This window comes from Sinocyclocheilus anshuiensis, unplaced genomic scaffold (assembly GCF_001515605.1).
Source record: "Sinocyclocheilus anshuiensis isolate Anshui unplaced genomic scaffold, SAMN03320099.WGS_v1.1 scaffold712, whole genome shotgun sequence".
NCBI lineage: Eukaryota > Metazoa > Chordata > Actinopteri > Cypriniformes > Cyprinidae > Sinocyclocheilus > Sinocyclocheilus anshuiensis.
Window position 1 is genome coordinate 363,135 of NW_015555749.1, and position 20,735 is coordinate 383,869.

Here is a 20,735-nt window from a genome sequence, read left to right on the forward strand (position 1 = left end):
ACTCACTCACACACACACACTCACTCACTCACTCACTCACTCACTCACTCACTCACTCACTCACTCACACACACAAACACACACAAACACACACACACACACACACACACACACACACACACAGTGTTTTGGCTGCAGGCTGTGTCTGGGTGTAGTGTTTTTTCCCTTAGGCTTAGTGGTTGCCCAGGTCCCTAATGGCCTCATACACAGGCATCTCTGCTCCGCATCCTGTGGCTCCTGCAGCCACAGTGGCAGTGAGAAATGGCTGCAATATCCCAGTTGCCACAGCAAAGTCTGTCAGCAGTAATGGCGCCACCTTAACGGATCTCTCACTGCTCTTCTACCTCTCTTCCTCCCCACTTTCAATTTAGTTAAAGCCCTGTCAAACTAAATCCATTTGGGAAGACAAATTAGCCCCCTTCCCCAATGAAGTATCAGGCGTAGGTCATGTAGAACCGTATGGGCACTTATTCACGTTGCGAGCAGTGCAGGATTAAAGCGCCACCATAAGACATATATATTCCTGCGAATGGACGCGGCACATTTGCAGTTTCACTGAATCAGCACAGTGACTTCCTGGACTCAAAGGGTGTATTTCTTAGAAATATACATCCTTGAGGTCTGCTGACGTTTGTAATTGCATTAATGAGTAAGAAGTGTTAAATTATGACAGCTGACTGAGGTTTGAAAGTTTTGACAAGTATTGCAGTTTTGATGATAAAGGGATAGACACCAAAAATGATTCTGTCACCTTTATGTCATTCCAAACCTGTATTTTCTTTCTTTTTTCAAAACGAGCATTGGTCCCCCAATGACTTTTATTGTATAGAAAAAAATATTTTAGGCAAGGCCTATAGTACATTTGATACTGAATGGTAATTTAAAGTGTTTCAAATAAAAAAGGATTTTAAAATAACCATTAATTCATTAATAACAGATTATTAAGAAATAAAATTTACAAAAAAAAAGCTAAACAATAAAGATTCTAATAAAAATTGAGTCGTACAGGTTTGGAACAACATGAGGGTGAGAAAATAATGACAGCTTTTTCATTTTTGGGTGAATTTTCCCTTTAAAGTAATTTATTATATAATGGGAGAGCCGAAGCAAAACTTCGGTTTTCAGGAACATGAGGTATAATCCACATCATAAAAGAAGGAGAAAAACATATCATTTACAGAGAAGAGCACACAACATGAACCCTGTCGGTGTGCCCTTGTTACATTAGAAAGAGGCCTGCTCTGTTTCAGCACAGGCTACAGAGCAAAGTTGCTCTTTTGACATCTGTTCCATTTGCTCTTCTCAGTTTGCTGAGTGCTTTTTCTATGAGGTATTATGGTTTTTGGCACATGCTGTGGATGCCAGCCTGCTCTCTTCTTTCTCTCTTCCTCTGTTTCTCACTCAAATCATGGTATGAATGCACACATGCACATCTGAAGACAGAATGAACGGAAAAGAAATCAGAATCAAGACTGTTTTTGCCAGGCTTGGCACAGGCACGATTTGTATAATTGCTTTTGACAAAAATGCTTTGTCTATCAAATATCATTCTTCATTAAATTGCCTAGGATTCAATAAGCTGTCATATTTCCATATTTCCAATTTGACAGGTTGTTCTTGTGGTGGGAATCTAAATGTATTCCAAAGCTCGCTCTCCACTCGAGCGCGGCGTGGTTCGCACTTATCATGAGGAGCAAAGAGGAGAGAGAAAACTCATTTCTACCCAGTGTAAAGAGCTCCAATTCATTAACATAACACCATACCAGACATGAATATGGATTATTGGAAATCTTATGAAAGAAAACAGCCGCACTTATCCAATCTTTGCCTTCCATTTTAAAAAGCATTAATTGGAGATACAGATTCAAAGGAAGAAAGACTCAATTAAAAAGCAATTAGAACCCAGATGGACCAATGCAGCCAGAACATGTCAGCAATCACCTTTTAATCAATTAGCAAAAGCATTATGAAATAGGATTAATGAAGATCGCTCTGCACTTCATTGTTTGCAAATACAAGAGGAACAAAATGACAGAGCAAGAGTTGCAATGTTCTTCGTATCCGTCAGCCATTTACGTGCCTAGATCCGTGAACCTGAAAGTGCTTTTCATTTGAATATGACTAGATATACTTTGAATAGCACCACCTTCCATAACCAATCGAACAACTACTCCACCGGCATTGCTAGGCAACCCTTCTCCGTGTGACGCTAGTCTTCTCTTCGGTCCCAAGGGGAACATCAGCTATTGTTTAAGACCTTTTCTGGTAACTACGACAACTCCTCTCACATAAAATCTTTTGTTTTACATCATTCAAGCATCATACAGCTCTTTTATAGTTTCAACACAACCCACACCAAAAGCACTCTTTGCATCTTCCCACTACTGTGAATGTTCCCACCCAAATTAAAAAGGGATCTTAGAAACCAAAACAAGCTAATGGATGAATATTAAATAGATCTTAGTGCACAAGGATGTAGGGCAGAATCAATATGCCTTGAATTGCAAGAAAAGAGTAAACAACATACATTTAAATCATTTACAAGGATGGAAAATGCATACATAGAGGTGTATAATATCCTTCCTGTCTCTGTAAACAAAGCCAGCAGGAGAGAGCAGTTGTGAAGGGTAAAGCGAAAGGGTACAGGCATCTATCTCTCGCTGGTAAGTGTAAAGTTCAAGGCAGTGGTGTAGTGCAGGGTATATGCAGGTATACGGCGTATACCCACTTCTTTATCAGTCAGCATTGACTCATCCTCATGTTTCCATCCAAAGTTGTGAATTTAACTTATGTGGAAAAACTGGAATATCACACAAAACATTTGCAAATAAGCAACATTTTCTTCTAACGAGTCAAAAAGACACGAAACATAATAAATGCGGTCATTGCTTTCGGAAGTGGATGCCTGCTGTTTGGGAATGCAGTCATAAAAGACAGTTCTGGGAGGCAATTATAAAGAGATACTTTGACGACAGACTGTGCTCAGGCATTTCAGAATGACCATAACATTTCAGATGCTGTGCAACAAAATCGGTCCGATGGTTAGTCAGGTTATGCCATCCCATCGCGCAAAGTCACATGACCTTTTTGATGCGCTTGGAGAAATTTATTTGGTAAATGTGTTTCCATCTCCCATTATTCGCATTAACTCTTTTTCGCACAAGTCAAAAACCACCTCAAGCGAGCGTAAAAACTTTTTTGCGAATTAAAGGATTTTTTCCCAAATTTGGCTTGTTTCTGATGCGATAGGCCTACTTCAAAATGCGCAAAAAAAAAGAGTGATGGAAACAGCTAGTGACAGAGATGCTGCCTGTTCAACTTCGAATGAAGACGTCAATCAAGGTGAGCACTTTTTTAATAACATATATTAATAAATTATGTTAATAACATATGTCAGGGCTCGAAATTACCATTTACCCATCACTGTATGCAGGGGCGATTCCAGGATTTTCATTTAAGGGGGGCTCAGCCCCCAATGAGGGTATAATAAATAAATATATATATATAAAAATGATTGACTAATAGTGGTTGTATAAATTTATATACCAAAGTTTGGAATAATTACGTTTTTTTTTTTTTATGCTGCACTGATGAAAAATAAAATAGTCATTGACATTGTGAAATAGTATTACATATTTGAAAGAACTGTTTTCTATTTTAAAATGTAATTTATTCCTGTGATGGCAAAGCTGAATTTTCATATACATACAATAGCTTCACTGCACACAGCTGTCTCACATTTCATCATCAAATCCTGCTCCAAGACATTCAGAGGGTAAAATAAAAAGGCAGCAATGAGTTTCTAAGCAACAACGTACACGTAATGTACTCCCATTTCCCCTCAATCAAAGATACATGATCATACCACTCACACCAACTGTTCGTAAACAAAAACCACTCCTCCAATAATGCACTGCAAGATGACATGACAAAATCTGTACCGCTCCACTATCCTTCACAGACTGCTTGTTATATTTCATTAAAACGTGCTTCAAATAAAAATCACCACTTCAAAGTCTTTAAGAACACCTTCTTAAAAGTTTGTTGCTCAAGGAAATGTATCACCTAAACCAGCCCAGGAAGTCATTTAACACAGCACAGTGTTTCCATTTCCAGTCTTGACTCAGGATTCTGTTCTTGTGTTTCCTGTTCTTTTACATTTGCATCCGTATTTGGCATGATTTATGGCCTAATGATCTCCAGCCCAGTTTCTCCAGAACAGAATGAGCACAAATTATCCCCGTCCAAGACGTCACATCCCCAGCCAGTGCTGATCTACTGCCCCCCTCTCCACACGAGACGAATGATCAGCCCCAGAGCCACTGTGGCAGTGAGCCCATCTTGTGTTTGCTATTAAAAATGTGATGGGCCATACGTTTAGATTGAGACAGCCAATCCAAGAGGTCTCTCTGTTAAGTCAACTTAAATGAATTGGCCAGGCAGCGGCACTTTGGTGGCTTCAACTGACGATCACAGGAAAACAGTCTTGTATCTTTATAAAACTTAACAAGCAGAGTTTGCTACTTCAGTCAACTTTATCACTATATTCAATTTTGATCATGCCACCACTGTTCGATTTTCATGACATGCCTGTGCTTGACATTTCAGCTAAAAATGAAAATTCGGTCATCATTTACTCTCTTGTTGTTCCAAACCAGTATGACTGCCTTTCTCCTGTGAGGTTCAAAAGAAACATTGGTCCCTATTGGCTTTCATTGTATGACCAAATAAACCCCCCAAAGGCATTGTTCAAAATATATTTGTATTACACAGAAGAAAGTAATCAATAAAAAAGTCTCTGTGTTTTAGCCATACGATAAAAGTCAGTGTGGTCCAATGTTGTTTTGGACTGACTTTTATTTTTATTTTTATATTTTTCAAAATATCTTATTTTGTGTTCCAGAGAGGAAACAAATCATATACATGTTTGGAATGGCATGAAATGATGACAGAATTATCATTTTTGGTTGAACCTTCCCTTTAAGAGATTCTGACCACATCCATTCATCGACTGAAGTGGTCAGCAGGATGTGAGAAAACCACCCCGACAGAAAGCCTGAAGATGGAATGGCAAAAACATCCCTTCCAGAGCAATGGCTTAATTGGCCTGGAAGCTTTTAATGGCAAGAGGTTTCCATTTTAATAAGGGGGTAACTACAGCCAGTCCATGGCCCAAATCAATTATACCCTAATATAAATTTAGCAGTCCACACTCATTGAAATTCAAATAGCTCCCAGCCCGTGTCAAAAATATAAATGGCAAGATATTTTTAGAGTTGACATATAGAGTGGCAAACATTATGTCATTACAGGATAATTAGCAAAATAATTAAGCAAACAGAAGGAGTATCAGCAAGGGCAAGACACACAACGCTTTCCGTGTGAAACATGTCACTGTGGTTTGTTATTAAAATACACACAATGTCAATCACAGCCCTTCATTATATCAGTGATGTAATTGCGTCGCTGAGTAAATTACACACTCATTAGAAATGTCACGCGGATACCCTTATTATGTTCAGCTGGCCGTGCGGTTCTCCGGATATCCGTAAAGCCCCGGCCGTGTTGTGTGAATAAATACGTGCATTAATGTAGAGAGACACTGATGACCTCATAAATGTCAAACGGAGAGAATCATGATCTCTCAGTATCTACTATTAAACAATTACTCTGCCCCCTTTGGGACAGTGGGCCGGAGATTAATGAGTACCCGCGCACCCCCAGGGAGGCCGACTGGTGCCGGCCGCCACAGATTTGGCAGGTCAAGAGGAATGGGGAAATGGCAGAGCTCATTGTCCCGCGAGGGTGCTCCCCATCCCTTCAGTGCGAGAAATTTGAAATGTATCAAAGTGGGCTAAATGGAAGTATTTAAATATGTATTTTCCCTTCTGAGGCCTTTACGCATTCATGTGTTCTGTTAATTAAGGCATTACAATTACCTCAAGAGGACAGCTTGAATTTGCACTTGAATCTGCGATGGGGCAAAACAGCCCTGTTTATGGTTTCATTAAAAAACCTGTCAATCAATCGCACAGAAGATGGTGTTCTGTTTATCTTTATGCATCGCAAACCTTTAAGGGCAACTAGCCGCAGGGATCCGACTGGTTATTTTTTTATTTATTTTTTTTCTCACCATAACCTGAATCTGAAGTTCACATATGGCACTTAAAGGAGCGACTATGAATGCATACGCTTTATGACTCATGAGATGGGAGTCACACAATCCACATCTTTCTTCACAATCCACCGACTGTGAAGAGGAAAATGCTTAGCAGCCTTTCTCATGCATATTTACTGCTTTTCAATACACAAGCTGTCATCACGCATCACTTCAGAGCTTAAAAAAATCTTTGTGTGCGCGTGTGTGTGTATTTAAGGTTCATTTTCAAATGCGCATGTTTATATGTTTAATCGCGTTTAAAGGTCAAGCTGGCTACAGTACTTTATTGTAGGAGCTCTATCAGAAATTAGAATACAAATAAGTGTCCTGTTTATTCCTGGCATCAACTTGCTCAAACAACAATAAATCACGATTATTACATCTGCTACCGGGGTATAAGAGAATAAATAAAGTAAAAAATAATCTCTTGACAATTTGGCTGCTAGCAAACGATGCTCTATGAAGGTAAGTGGCACAACAGGGAGTGAGATACTGCCAGCTCTACTCATGGGAGATTTATGCTGATCTTAAATAACCAAGGTCGGACGTATTCCCGCTGAAAATGAAACTGTTGTGCAAACTCAGCTTAGGGCCCCCACCCTTCCGCCTCAGGGACTGTGACTTGTCTGCCCAGGATATAGTTTTCCATCACCTCAGTCACTCTCCTCTATTGACTGCAGGCTATCGATTCAACGTCTGATCTCCATCTCGCTCACCTGGGGAGCTTGTGTGTCCGTTGTGTATTGATTTGTGTTGCCAATGATTTCTCTTTTTGTTTTCTTTCATTCTTTTTTCCGTGTTTCGTTTTTAGAGGGTCGTCGCGACTTCTTACTTCTATGTTTAATGCAAAGCTCAAAAACACAGTTCTATCTTTTGGTCAGTGAATCGCAGCTGCAGGATCCAAAACATCTATAATACCTGGAGAAAACTATCCATTCATCTCATTCTGGTGTCTTCTAGATTTTAGCTGTATTTGTATTGCTGCGCAAAATTTTTAGCTCTTTCAATTTATGAGAGTAAATCTTAATTTAATTGGCCACGCCCCACAGGAAACTGAATTGGTATTTGAATTGGAATGATAGGAAGGGAAATTTACTGAATCTATAAAACTTTAAACTTTAAGGTGTTTTTAAACATTTATAAAAACTATCAAACAAGCCTTTGAGAAACCAAAAAGTCTTGAAAAACTTTTTATGAATTTTATGAATTTACTTTATATGAATTGCTTTGAATGAGCTGAATTTGATTTTGCTTAACTTTTATTCTACTTCCTGACATTCAAATTCATTCATTCAAACTCAAATTCCAATAAATTTCCAAATCAAATTTAATTTCCTATTCTGAATGGTGTGCAACCTAGGTATTTAGTGTAAATTTAGATGTGCAATATTTATTTATTTAAAAAAAAAAAAAACTCTAAAATACAATAATATGGTTCTCTGCAAATTATAAATGATATTGCATAATTATTCTGTCACACCTCAGTCCATGGACCACTCATCCTGCCATTTCCTTTTAATATTGTATTCAAACCATGCTCCCTATATTCCCATTGCAAGTACTGCCATTCTGCCTTATCAAGTGTTCTTTCCTGCCCTTGTATCGACCTGTTTTGCCTGACTTTCGGATTATTCTCTGTTTAATTACTGATTTGGATTTATTTGCAGATTGTCTGCTCTATCGTGTTTAGAACTTTGCCAGGATTTTGACCATGTTATTCTGCCTGGCGTTTTGGATTGTTTGCTGTTTGCTTTTTTGAATAAAGGCAAATGGATTCTAACGCCATGAACACCATTCAGCTCCTGCCATGTCTACATTACATATACATTTAAAAAAAGGTATTACCCCCATAATTAAGTTCTATATACTTTTATGCAGTGACTTGTATTGTAGCTACAAAAAAAAGGAAACACTTGATTGTAGATGAACCACTTCAATTATGGCTTGGCTTGCAAAGCTTCAATTTCTACAGTATGTATCTTCCCCAACACTGCACACAAATCAAGGATGCCAATCACTATCAAAAGCCAGAGACAGACTTCAACTAATTAAATGTTTACAGGCCAATATCCTAAATCTCCTCCAAAAGGTTATATCTGCTATCAACTCACCACAGCACGCATGTGAACGTGCAGTGCAGTGGATGAGGATAGAACCCACCTACCAATGCTGGTAATGACTTTCTGGCAGGCACACCACAACAATGAGTCCAAACACTATCACACCTTGAGGGTATTTCAAAATAGCTTGACCTGATGGAAAAATACTGCCAGCGAGCATTGCTCCATCAAATTAGGCTCAGCATGTTCCTCTCCTTCAACAAGATAACAGTGTTGCTTCAACTCCAAAGGAGAGAAAGACAGAGTTATTCCTCCCTCTCATTACATAGTCTTTTTTGCCCTATTTTTACCACACTGTCTGCAATATAACATTTTGCAGTGTAACACGTAGGGCTATAATATCTGGTAATATCACACTGTTTTTATGAGGGTCATTTAGGTCTTAATGTAATGCTTGAAATAAATATGCTATTAAATATAATTATATTCCTAATTATATATAATAATCTAATGTTGCTAGCTATTACTTGACAATGGCATGGCTCACAGCAAGTATAAATGGCATTGTTAAAAATATTGTATAATATTGCTTCTCCCTTAAAGAGAGAAAAAAAAATCTATTCTATGCAACTTTAATTTGCAGAGATAAGCAAGGAAGAAAACCTCATAACTCAATTAGAAAAAATATTGCACCACGTAAATTAAAAACCATCTACACAATATTGTGGCTTGATTCTCTAAATATCAACGGTGAATATTATATTCCTAGATTTCAGTATACTGCGTTCACACTGGCAAATTGGGGCCACTGATGTCATTGTTCAGTTTAAATCCATTTAGAAGAGGTGGGTAATACATTTTGAATCGGTCTGGCATAGTGGCATTTGAGATTAAAGTGTCTCTCAGTGGCTAGACTGACATATCAAGAAATCCTTTTGCCTTTCCCAAAGATAAACCCCCCATCCCCAAAACGCATGAATGACATCTGCTGGTTACTTTTTAATTTCATTATAGGAATTTAATGAGAAAATCATCTTATTAACAATGATCGGCTCTACATAAATGGCGACGGTGAACTCATTGCGATCCCGACTGTCTGAGTATTCAGCACCTTTAGCCCAGACACAATCCTAAAATGTCTGCTGCTCTGATGGGGTTAGCCATGCCTCTGAACCCTATGAAATGAGCTGTCCTCCATTACAGACTGCTCCAATTGAATACATGTTGGGAAATAACCACCGCCATAAATCGTTTGTATTATCTGCTGAAAACACTGGCAAACTGTAGGTGTAGGATGAATACGGATAAAGTGGAACACTTGGGTTTAATCACATATCATGTTGTGTATATTTTTCAGGAACACTTTACAGTAAGGTTCAATTCGCTAACATTAGTTCATGCAATAGATATATTAGCAACAAGCGTTTTTTACAGCATTTACTAATTAATTTATAAATATTTTTTCATTCATCCTTGTTTCAAAATACCTCAGCTAAAATTACTACACAGCTCTCTGGAATGCTTGACTCCCATTGGTCAATCGCTGCATTTAACAGTCAGATTTAGTTTACTAATAGTCACTGTATATTTGACGGTCATCTGGTAACTGCATTGAGTTCATGTTTTGGAGGCTGATATTATACATGAATGGAGAACACCATTACATCTAACATCTACTCACCAATGTGCATCCATTTTTATGGCCCTGTCACTCATCCTCATACATTTGTATTTCAACGATAGTTTGGCTAAATTGGACCAATTGTTTTGTCTGTCATAATGGACATTTTTGTTTTAAGTGGAATCTTTAAGATTACCTACAGTAAAATAGTGAGGTATTGATGAAGCCATATGAATCACATTTGAAAACCAACACCAATGATGTCATAAAATGTCTCACTTTACCTGTATTATCTCATTTTTTTCTGCTTCACAAGTCTTGTTTCAGTCTGAAGTGGTTTGAAAAGATTTGTGGAGAGTGCTTCAGAAATGATTGAGAAAGAATGACCCCTCCATCATAACATGACTGCTAATCAGCAGAGGAAATTCCTACAAACAAAACTCTTCTGTTACAGGAAAAAAAACGACATTAGGCCACTTGACATTGACGTTCTAATGCTCTTTTCCCCATTTATTTATATCTTCTGAGCGAAATATCATCCGAAATGATTCCAACTGAAACTCTGTGTTTGATTGAAATGTGCACCCAATTTAAGATAAGGTCTAGCATAGGACTGGTGTCTTGTAGATATGAAGACTGGGAGACTGGAGGCAGTATTAAATCCATAAATAACATAACATACTCTTCCTCCAGAAAAAAAGGGGGAAAAAGGTATTTTTCTTTCTTTCTTGGCTTTTTTTATACTTCAAGCTACACAACATCAGTTCCAACTGGCAGCATGCCTGAAACACTGCCTCTCTTCCTCATAAAAAAGTATTTGAAGTTTTGTGTCAAAGAGCATTGAATGAGAACAGAGTAAGGTGATGGGATTTGTGATGGATGAGCGGCTGTTAGAATGCAGGAAGTGCTTATAACCGAAATGTGTGACCTTGTGTGACTTATGCTACAATTAAGATAAAGAGTTGGTCAGTTCATACTTGTTTTTTAGCCTGTACACAAAGTCTCACATGAAGCCAAAGTACAGAGTAGATTACCATCTTTTAATCTTTAATCACCTGTGTCTGTGAGGTAGCGATATTGATTCATTTCTAAATATTGACATTGTGGTTTATCTAGCAGGACAGTGATTTTTTTTTTCAGAACAGAAACCCGGCGGCGTTTTCCACCAGCGCACACTTACTTTATTTTCTCTGCGTTTCATTTAATACATCACAGTGTATGAATGAATGCGACAGTGGCAAGTCAGCAAAGGTACGGTTGTAGTAATTTAAGAGGCCGTTCCACTTTTGTAATTACATTAACGAGGCATCCGATGTGCAACGGCAGGCGTAATGGGATTTTAAATACGTATTGATCAACACGTCACAGCAGGCTTTCTTCTTCCTATCACACTCAGGGTCATCTGTGACAATGAAGCAAGTGAGTGATGGTATCTAAGGCGTGTTTCTTGGCAAAGAAGAAACGACTGTAAGCAGCTACCACAGCATTTTTCTAGATTATAGCAAAAGCTAAACATGCTAAATGGAACAAGCGGCCTGGATGATTTCACTCGCAACAGACATGAGAGCAAATGCACAAAGACCGTTCATGAATAGAACAAATTTGATACTTCTACCACAACATTGCTGCCATGTCAATTAGACTTAAAGAATTCTAATTTGGAGTCTGTGTAGTCCCACCTGTGAACCAGGCTTTACAGCGCCTGCAGCAACGATTCAGCTTCACAGGCTCTCTCCGTGTGAAATGACAGCAATTAAACCCAACCGGCCTTCTGCGCATCACCTGTATTACCGCACAATCCTCCCCAAAGCAACTTAGCATAAGAACAACAGTAATACAGCTGCAAAGAGCAGACAAGCCCAATCTCACAGACGCACACTTCATCTATGCTGTTTGGCACTTATTTAAATAAGATATTTGCACTTGTCTTCGAACCGGCTAATGTCAAGTAAAAATGGGTTTATGCATTCCCAGAGGGAAGCACACATATAAACATAAAAAATGTCTCTGTGAGGGCTTAGAGTTCATTTGTGCTGAAAGCAAGGACACTGCTCAAAGGACTCCTGATCTTCAAAGGTCTCTAAACATATGACATATTCAATTCATACTCAACTCATATTCAAGGGATGTGGATTACATAGACAGAGAAACATAATTAAGGATACATGTACAGTTTAGTACAAATACAGTTTAATTTACCTGAGAACTGACATTTAACAATGTAACTGTAACAATTCAATTCAATCAAATCAAAGAAATTATTACAGTTATTCAACATTAGATTTTTTAATTTAAATGATCAAGCTTTTTTCCTTGGGGGTTTATTAACTAAACTTTTCTTCAGTCTGCTGTAAGAACTTTGCATGGACTGTTTTTGTAACATTCCAAATCTTGCAGGGCTCTTTGTGAAAACCAGCCCAAACTTTCATTATAAATGCTAAGACGACAAGCATGTGAAATCGCATGGTGATAGATGCGCTTTTTCCAATTTTTCACTTAAGAACTTTATCTCACATTTAAACACACCTTTAGGAGAAACAGAATAGCTAATACTAAAACCTTTTTTTATAACTTCAGTTATCATATTTGGTCATAGCTCAATTAAAATTTAAAACTGCAACTGAAAATGTTTACTCCGTTATTTAGTTCTGGCACTCATTTAACATGCATAAGAAAGTAATAAGAATAGAGATTTTATATGTATATATTTATTGACTTTTACAATAAATTTCAGTCGTGCTGGTAATTTATATTCTTAGCCATGCAGAGCTCAACTGAACATCCCAATATTAAGATTGAGATGAAACAGAAGTTTTCCTGAATCTCTGATTATATTATGTGCTGCCTTGTAATTAATTAGGCTGCAATTATTGGTAAATTTGTGTTGTAATTGTTTCAAATTTAATTGCAGGACTTCACTGAAGCACATAACGAAATGTGTGCAATTAGGAAGATGCTATGAGAACGGTAAACAGAATATAAATGAACAAGAAATGCAAATTTCACTTCATTTCCTTTCTCTATGACAACTGTGCTCCTCACACAAACATATATCCACATAAAAATAACACAATGCAAAATTCATTTGATAACACGCACCGTTTCATTCAATTTTACAGACAGATGAAAACCAATTTTCTATGAGAAAATGGAATGAGAGAAAATATAAATGCCTCTGAAAATGTATTCAAATGTGCTAAGAGAAGCCTGAAGCCCCCACATCTCCTGTGGGCATTAGCCCATTCAGGATAGTGTGATGGCCTGGGTGTCAATGCTTTACAGAGCACAATCAAAGAGACCCGCGAAAGACAGAAAGCACACCTACCTGCTCCGCCTATCACGGATCCCTCATATTTCAACCCAAGGTGAATAACCCCCATCAGTCTATGTGCATTTAAAGTTCAGTGGATAATCCAGCATGCAGTGGTCTGTGAGCCGAGTGCAGGATGTGAGTACTTGCAGTTGTGATAGTGCCAGGTGTCATCCACTTACCTTAGCTGGATCTCATCGGGCTCTTCAAAAATTGTAATTTAATATCAAAGAGCAGTAAAGTGCTACTAAATTAATATGTATTGGTGCGTACAGGCTGTATGGAATGTACTAAAAGAGACTAATGCCTGCAGAATATGAAAATCCGAATATTACCTCTTACCTGATTTTTTTGTGAAGATCTGACAACACGTATTCATATTGAATGCTTTTAAATGTGCCCTCGTCAACTCTTTTGTGTGGTCAATATTTAATGCAGATTTTTTATATATATAAATAATGGAGATAAACCTCTCTATCTATAGAGATCTTTATTATGTCCATATATTATTATTTTGTAATACTGTAGATTATGACAAATGGTTAATTGCCTTTAGGAATTAATACATTTTGTGTTGCCAATAATAATGCATCTACATTTTCTGTGCATTGATTTTCTATACAACTAAATATTACTAGCAGACTAATTAAAATGTGCTGTTTTCCTTCCTAACCCTGCATTACATTCGTTGACACACTGCACAATGACGCATTCCCATTTTCATGACATCTCACCTACCTTCCAGCCCCTCGTCATATTTATAGGGAGTGACACAGAAAAATCAGTGTGACTTCAGTACCACAAATAAACAGATGCATGTGTATAGCCACAGGTACAGGAATATACATGGAGAGCTTAAAGAGCTCAAGTTAAACTACATTATTACATAGTATGAAAGAAGCATTATATACCTTTCCTTTTCCCTATGATATTGACATAATGGTTCCATGAAGAGAAAGTCCAGAGAGATACAGGAAAATACAAAGGAGAGGAAAGAGGCAACAGTCAGAATCATGGCCGCTTGTTAGATTCAGAGACAGAAAAATGAAAGGTTATGTTCAAAAGAGACTCCATGCATTGCAGACAAAAACAGAGAGGGCAGCCAAGAGGAGATGGAAGCTTCCTATCGTGATACATGCCAGAACATGACGATGCATGAATAACGAACAGACAGCTAATGCTTTCCAGTTTCGGAGCTCGAGAATACAGACTAGCACATTTACAAAGAGTGAACAAACCCGAGAGAAGTCCCTGTAACTCACATCATCCACTGGGTTGAAAGTACTTTTCCCCCTCTATATGAAAATGAAGTTGGCAAGCAGCAATGGAATAGTGGGGCTGTTGAGAGAATGACGGAGAAAAAAACTAAAGCGCAAAAGAAGCGGCATGATGGGTTGAGGGGAAGTTAAAGCGAAAAGACAGAGAGAGAGAGAGAGCGAGCGAAGGAGAGACAGAGGAGAGGGTGGGGAAAAAATGGAAAAGACCAAACCATCCACTGACTCAGCACCAAGCCAGAAAGAAAGCAGCCCCAGTAAATCCCTACCAGCAGTGAATGGAGATGAGGAGGATTCAGCACAAGGCAGTGAGAGAGAGAGGCTGAGAGATGGAGGAGGGAGTGGCTGATGGAGGCAAAAAGGTGAGTAAGAAAGTAAACCCATACCTTGGTCGCCCATCATCAGGTGCGCAAGACCTTAAGGGAAGACAAGAGCACAGTCAGCAGAGAGAACGGGATCATGGGAAGGTTTTCTGTCACATTGACACAATGTGTGGGGTGGGGTGGGGGGAGGGGGATTCAAAAAGCATTTCCTCAACCCAGCGGTTGCAATGCTTTATTGGTCACACTCGAAAGAGACAAATCTAGATTGGAAAAGAAAAAAAATCTCTTTGCTGTCACCATACATCAAACATGTCGTCCGCCTGGTCAGCCTTCCACAGGAAGAAGATGACATATACACAGATTGGATCTTAACAAAATTAAGTTTTTGCACACAAAAATGTGTCAATACAATAACAAAATATCTACAGCTTATATTGGGATAAATCAATACTATCCAGTTCATCTTTCATAGAATGTCTGTTTAGGTTCCTGTGAGCCACAGACAAAAAATATAGTAATACCTCCAAAAGAATGAATCTGAATCGAGAACGCATGTTTTTGCCTCAACTATAAACTGTATTTGGAATTGTTAGTAAGAAATAGGAGAGTTTGTCATTTGTCTATGGTACTTACCTGTCAAAGTCTGTCCAGGTTTTCCATTGCAGTGAAGGCTTCATTGTGTATGTATGTGAATTTCCATGTCATTTATTCACTATATAAGGTTTCAGAAGCTCATATTAGGAGCTACAGTCATGTGTCTGTATCTTTAGAGGGAATTTAAACAGGTTGGTATCCATTTGGCTCCAGTCTCTGGTTTCTGCTTAGCAGAGCACATGGATTTGAGTGAACCATGTGTTTACTGACAACCTCTAATTAAGGAAGTGCTCTCGATAATAAAGCTGAATGAAGTTGCATACCTTTTACCTGTGTTGTACACCAGTTCCACTTACTGTTTGTGTACTGTATTCAAATAAATAGGAAAAACTGAATATTTCTAAAAGAACGGGTTGAAATATGAAGACAGAGAGAAGTACATGAGTAGGGACAGGGGATGGATGAAAAGAAAATAGGAAAGAAAAAACATCTACCCACCTCCTACATAGGCCTCTTCTGGAGGGGCGGCCGAGGCGTGAAGAGAGAGAAGGAGACATTGATTAAGAAGCATGCAGACTGGAAGGTGGCCCAGTCTTGAGGATTACCGTGGTTACCATGCGTCTTATCATCCTGTGCCCAGGCCAAACATTCATTACCATGGAAAATGTGGAGACTAGAGGGTTTATTTGACTTTAAGTGTCCTCTGTCCTCCTCAAGATCTAATCTCATTGAGTCTTAGTACTCTGAAAGAGTGTTGTTCCATGGTGAGATGATGATAACACATTATTAAGTCATTCAAAAGCTGATAAAACACATGGTGAAATTGACTCTTCACAGTATATCAATGACCATGCACAAACATGCACATCGTAATTTAAAGTAAACTGGAAGACGGAGAAAAATGGTGGGACCCCTCACAGCTACAATTTTACTTCACAGAAGTTGTTTTACAGAAAGCAAAACAAAGAAAAAAATTAGGGATTTTTTTTATGTGCTTTGAAGGACTGTTCAGAACAATTTGTATATTTTGAATTAATATGTATCATTTTGAATGGCATTCATGGTTGCGTGTGAGGGGAATTTACAGGGGCTAGATGTGAAGCATGCACGTGTTCGGAAATAAAAACGCCGGTAGATGATGCAACGTGAACCTACTAAGAGAAAACAACATCATTCAGTCAGGTCAGTAATAAAGAAATGTACAATACCTGAATATGCATATGCATGTCATGTTATTACCCCCTTTACGTTGAAATTTTCATTTTTTAAATGACCTTTTATTCTGTTCTAAAACAAGAAGGTTACATTACCTTAATTCATGCATTCATTCAACACACCTTTTACTTCTGGTGACACTTTCAGTCCCTGGATCAACTCACCCAAGACTCCCTAAAAATGGACTTGGCTATCTTAAAGTTAAAGCATCCAATCGTACCTCCGTGTTTTGCATCTTGAGGAGGACAATAATGACCCGGGACTTACCGCAGCCGGTTCCTCCACCCGACCAAACACAAATTGCATGCACCACTACTGCCACGAAAACAAAAATGCTGATGAATGTATGAATAAACAAAACAAAAGAGAAAAAAATAAACAGAAAAGCATGCCATGCCAGAAAATATGACAAAGAAATATTTTGCTGTTAGTGTTGCAGTGATGAATGTTGATTTTCTATCCTCTCTTATCAGCTTATGAAGAGACTGACAAACCATACTTGCTTTGACAAATGTGCAAACTCATCCCACTGACAAAAAACAGCTTGGAGGGATGAAAATAATGCTACAAAAACAATAGTTTAATTAGCTTAAACCATTGCAAAACACTAACTAGCCATCTACACTGACTTTACAGCAGTTTAAAGGACCCACTCTATTGATTTTGTGCTTCAGCCCATCCTGCATACTGCAGAGACATGTGTGTCACGTTCTCTCTTACAAAACCTGCCAGACCAAGGCCGAAATATAGATATACAGTATTTATGTGTGTGGAAGCAGCAGCCATTTTGGAAGATCACCACACATATACGCTCCACCTGGTCTTCTCAGAGGCCGGCTGACCGAACAGCGGTTGTATTTACATTTCACTGACTGACAGATGAGGATCATGTAGCCTCTCCTTAGCACTGCAGAGCTCACATGGAGCCAGAGACATGCAGGCTTTCATTGAGCTGACAGCTTCTTTTAAGTGCTGGCCTTGCATACTGCCCTGAATTTGGCAGAGAATAAGAGATAGAAATTGAGGATGACCTACACGCACACACACGCTCACCCTTACTCTGGCACGGGCCAGCGCAGGCAGGGGGCAAACACGATGTGATGCCCGCACTCATGCAGCCCTTTACAAACAGGACTGCAGCTCCAGATGCTCGTTTAAAGCAGTTTTCAGTAAGTCAGAGCACGTTACTCTCAAACGCACACGCGTGGAACTTGCCCAAAGGGATCATATGACGAGCGCACGCTCCGCATAGCGCAGCGGCAAAGTCACTAAAGATGTAGTTGTCAACACTGATTGAATAAAACATCAAAAAACTCTGATAATGACCGTCCGGTTGAAACGGGGTGAATGCGCGATACAGGTTCCTCTGCATTTGATATCCTAAAGAAACATCCAACTCCCATTTGACTGAATATTAGTGAGTTTTGCCCATAGTCAAACAGAAACCACTGGAAAATATGCAAAAAACAAAAGTACTCATTGTAAAATCTTCTAAATATAGCGCTTTGTCATTGCGCCAGTGATGGGAGAGGATTAAAATCCTCTTCACCAAATCTAGTTTAACATTTCCCCCACAGGGAGCAATGTGCAGCATGTTCCATATTGCAGTCATCTACAGTACAGAGAGATTAGTGAGCTTAGTCCATCTGGAAAGGGTTCATCTGCCACTGATAGGGGAATTCTTAATATACAGTGTATTTGACACGGGCTCCCCCTCCATTCAAGATTATCAAGCTTTGTTGCCGGATCAAGGAAGGTGAAAGTCAATTGCAAGACATGGGGAGAACCCATAGATAATATAATAGTCAAAAGATTTTATACTTGAGCGACTAATTCATTTTATGTTTTTGACCTACATTGTTTGAATTTGCTTCATTTATGTAGGCATTGTAATGTGCTGATTACACAAATGTCTTTTGGCTTAAGGGTCAGTTTACCCAAAATAAAAATTCTGTCACCATTTATTCAAACCCATATATATGTATAGGTAGATGTCACATTCGACCTCTCCAGACACGTCAACGTGTCCGCCATCTTTGAACGGTCTATATGTCGTCACTCACAATAAAAATCAATGAATTTCAAGATGCAACAACATACCACAGCATCTGGTTGTAAAAACCACCTAAATTTAAATTCCTGAAGAAACTGGATAAACTTTCACAGGTAAGAATGTGTTGGTTTGGGTTTTTAATATGTATTAACTCAATATTACAGGTTTTTAAAACTAAAGTACCTTTTAAATGCCTTGTTAGCTAATGGCTTCGTCTTCTTGTATTGTGTTAGTTAGGCAAAAGCATCTTCTGAAGTCTACTGAAGATACAGGTATCCATGTGTGTATACCTACAGTTGTAGTGCAGATGCACCGGCACCTTGCTCTCGAGTGTTCACGGACCGGCTTTGACATTCCAATATGGCGGACGGCTTATGTACAGCTGCATCTCAATAAATTAGAATGTCGTGGAAAAGTTCATTTATTTCAGTGATTCAACTCAAATTGTGGAATTACTGAAATAAATGAACTTTTCCACGACATTCTAATTTATTGAGATGCACCTGTATAATGGCCCATAGAAACAGCCGCTAATAGGGCATCTAGCTATACATATCTGTTCAAACCTGTACAACTTTTGTGTTCTGTTGAGCACAAAATCAGTTTTTTCTCCATACAGTGAATCAATGGGGTCCAATAATCAATAGATTTTTATATTGGTAAGTCTTACTCAGTTAATCCATTTCCTGTTTTTGATTAATAGTATTTGCTTAATTTATGTACTTTTATGTACTCTTTTTGTTCTGTGGAACACAAAATAAGTTTTTGTCCATACAATGAAAGTCAACAGGATCCATTAGTCAAGAGATTTTATAATGGCATGCCTTAGAGTGAATTAATCCATTTCCAGTTTTCCACTTTGCAAATATTTGCTTAATTTATGTAGGTCTTGTAATGTACAGGTGACATAAATCTGTACATAAATCTGTTGACTTAAAGAGACAGTTCACCTAAAATAAAAATGATGTCATGATTTACTCATGTTATTAAGTTATTGTCCATACAGTGAAAATCAACGAGGTCCAAATGTTTTGGGCCTCTATTGATTTCCGCTGCATGGACAAAAACGGTTTAAAATATGTTGCGTGTTTTGCAGAAGAAAGAAAGTCGTACAGGTTTGGAATGACATGGGATCAAGTAAATGGCAACATTTTAATTTTTTTGTCGAACTATCCTTTTAAAGTCTATCTTTTGTCATCTTCAAAACAAGCCCCTGGTGACATGATTAAATGAGTCACTAAAATTAATATGCTGATGTATCCAATTAAAGCAGGCCCTTTATTTCGTTAGCAAGAGGTTAATGGGCGTACACTACACTACACCACCCTAATGAATTTGCATAGGTCCAAAGCAGAGGTAAAAAATGCATTTAAGACATGACTGTATCATTAAACGACACAGCGCACAGCCAGGGACCCATCCTTACAATGTTAGCTCCACCACAAAAGATAAGAGATGAGGTGAAACAATCTAATCGCTGTTGTAAACAAGCCCTCCAACACAATCCAATTCTCCAACCAAAGTCTCCTAGCATATGAAGCCACACGGACGTCAATTGCAGATCCCTTACAGTCATCTTTAACCAAGGAGACGGAGCACATTATACAGTTAATAGAGCATAAAGATAAGGTATCAATGGCTGCAAGCTGATACAGAGCAGACCATTTTGGCTTTCCAATTCAGACTTGTAAGAGCATTAACCATAATAACACAAAATAAGGCCCTTTCTCTAACCCCAGCAGGGCAAAAATATCTCATTACCCGTAGCTCTGTTATTCTTTGCGGTGCGGACTGCCTCTCCCGCTGAGAGCCCCACACCTGCTTTGCTAAAGAAGGTTATTACCACAACTGCCTGTCGAGAGAATGACGGAGTGGACGTGTGGAGAGAAAGGACGTATTTAATCCACATACCACCCTTTCCTGCCGGAGATCTACAAACACGTACACACGCTCTCACTGCACTGCAAATTTTTCCATGACGACGGAGATAAAGCGAGCAGCACATATATCTAAATGAAAAGGCTAGTCATTCATCAATGAGCCATTTAATATGCAGCTATCCCTTTTTTATCCACATAAAATACGAGTCTGAGTGTTTTATTGGCAACAGCGGTCAGCTGACAGA

The 20,735-nt window shown here is 38.6% G+C and overlaps 1 protein-coding gene across 10 annotated transcripts in view; it reads right to left on the reverse strand.

The window, feature by feature from the left end:
* Positions 1-20,735, reverse strand: part of nrxn1a (neurexin 1a) — a 190,982-nt gene that overhangs the window by 165,534 nt on the left and 4,713 nt on the right. For 6 of the 10 annotated variants that reach the window (XM_016467315.1, XM_016467320.1, XM_016467322.1 and 3 more), the window contains 3 exons: positions 15,841-15,858; positions 14,812-14,841; positions 14,063-14,074 (listed from right to left, as the gene is read on the reverse strand). The exons of 1 other annotated variant lie outside the window; for it this stretch is intronic. In XM_016467315.1, coding sequence (XP_016322801.1) covers positions 14,063-14,074; positions 14,812-14,841; positions 15,841-15,858 — 60 coding nt within the window. The remainder of the gene's footprint in view (positions 1-14,062; positions 14,075-14,811; positions 14,842-15,840; positions 15,859-20,735) is intronic. 3 more of the 10 variants (XM_016467319.1, XM_016467318.1, XM_016467321.1) reach the window with 3 other exon arrangements.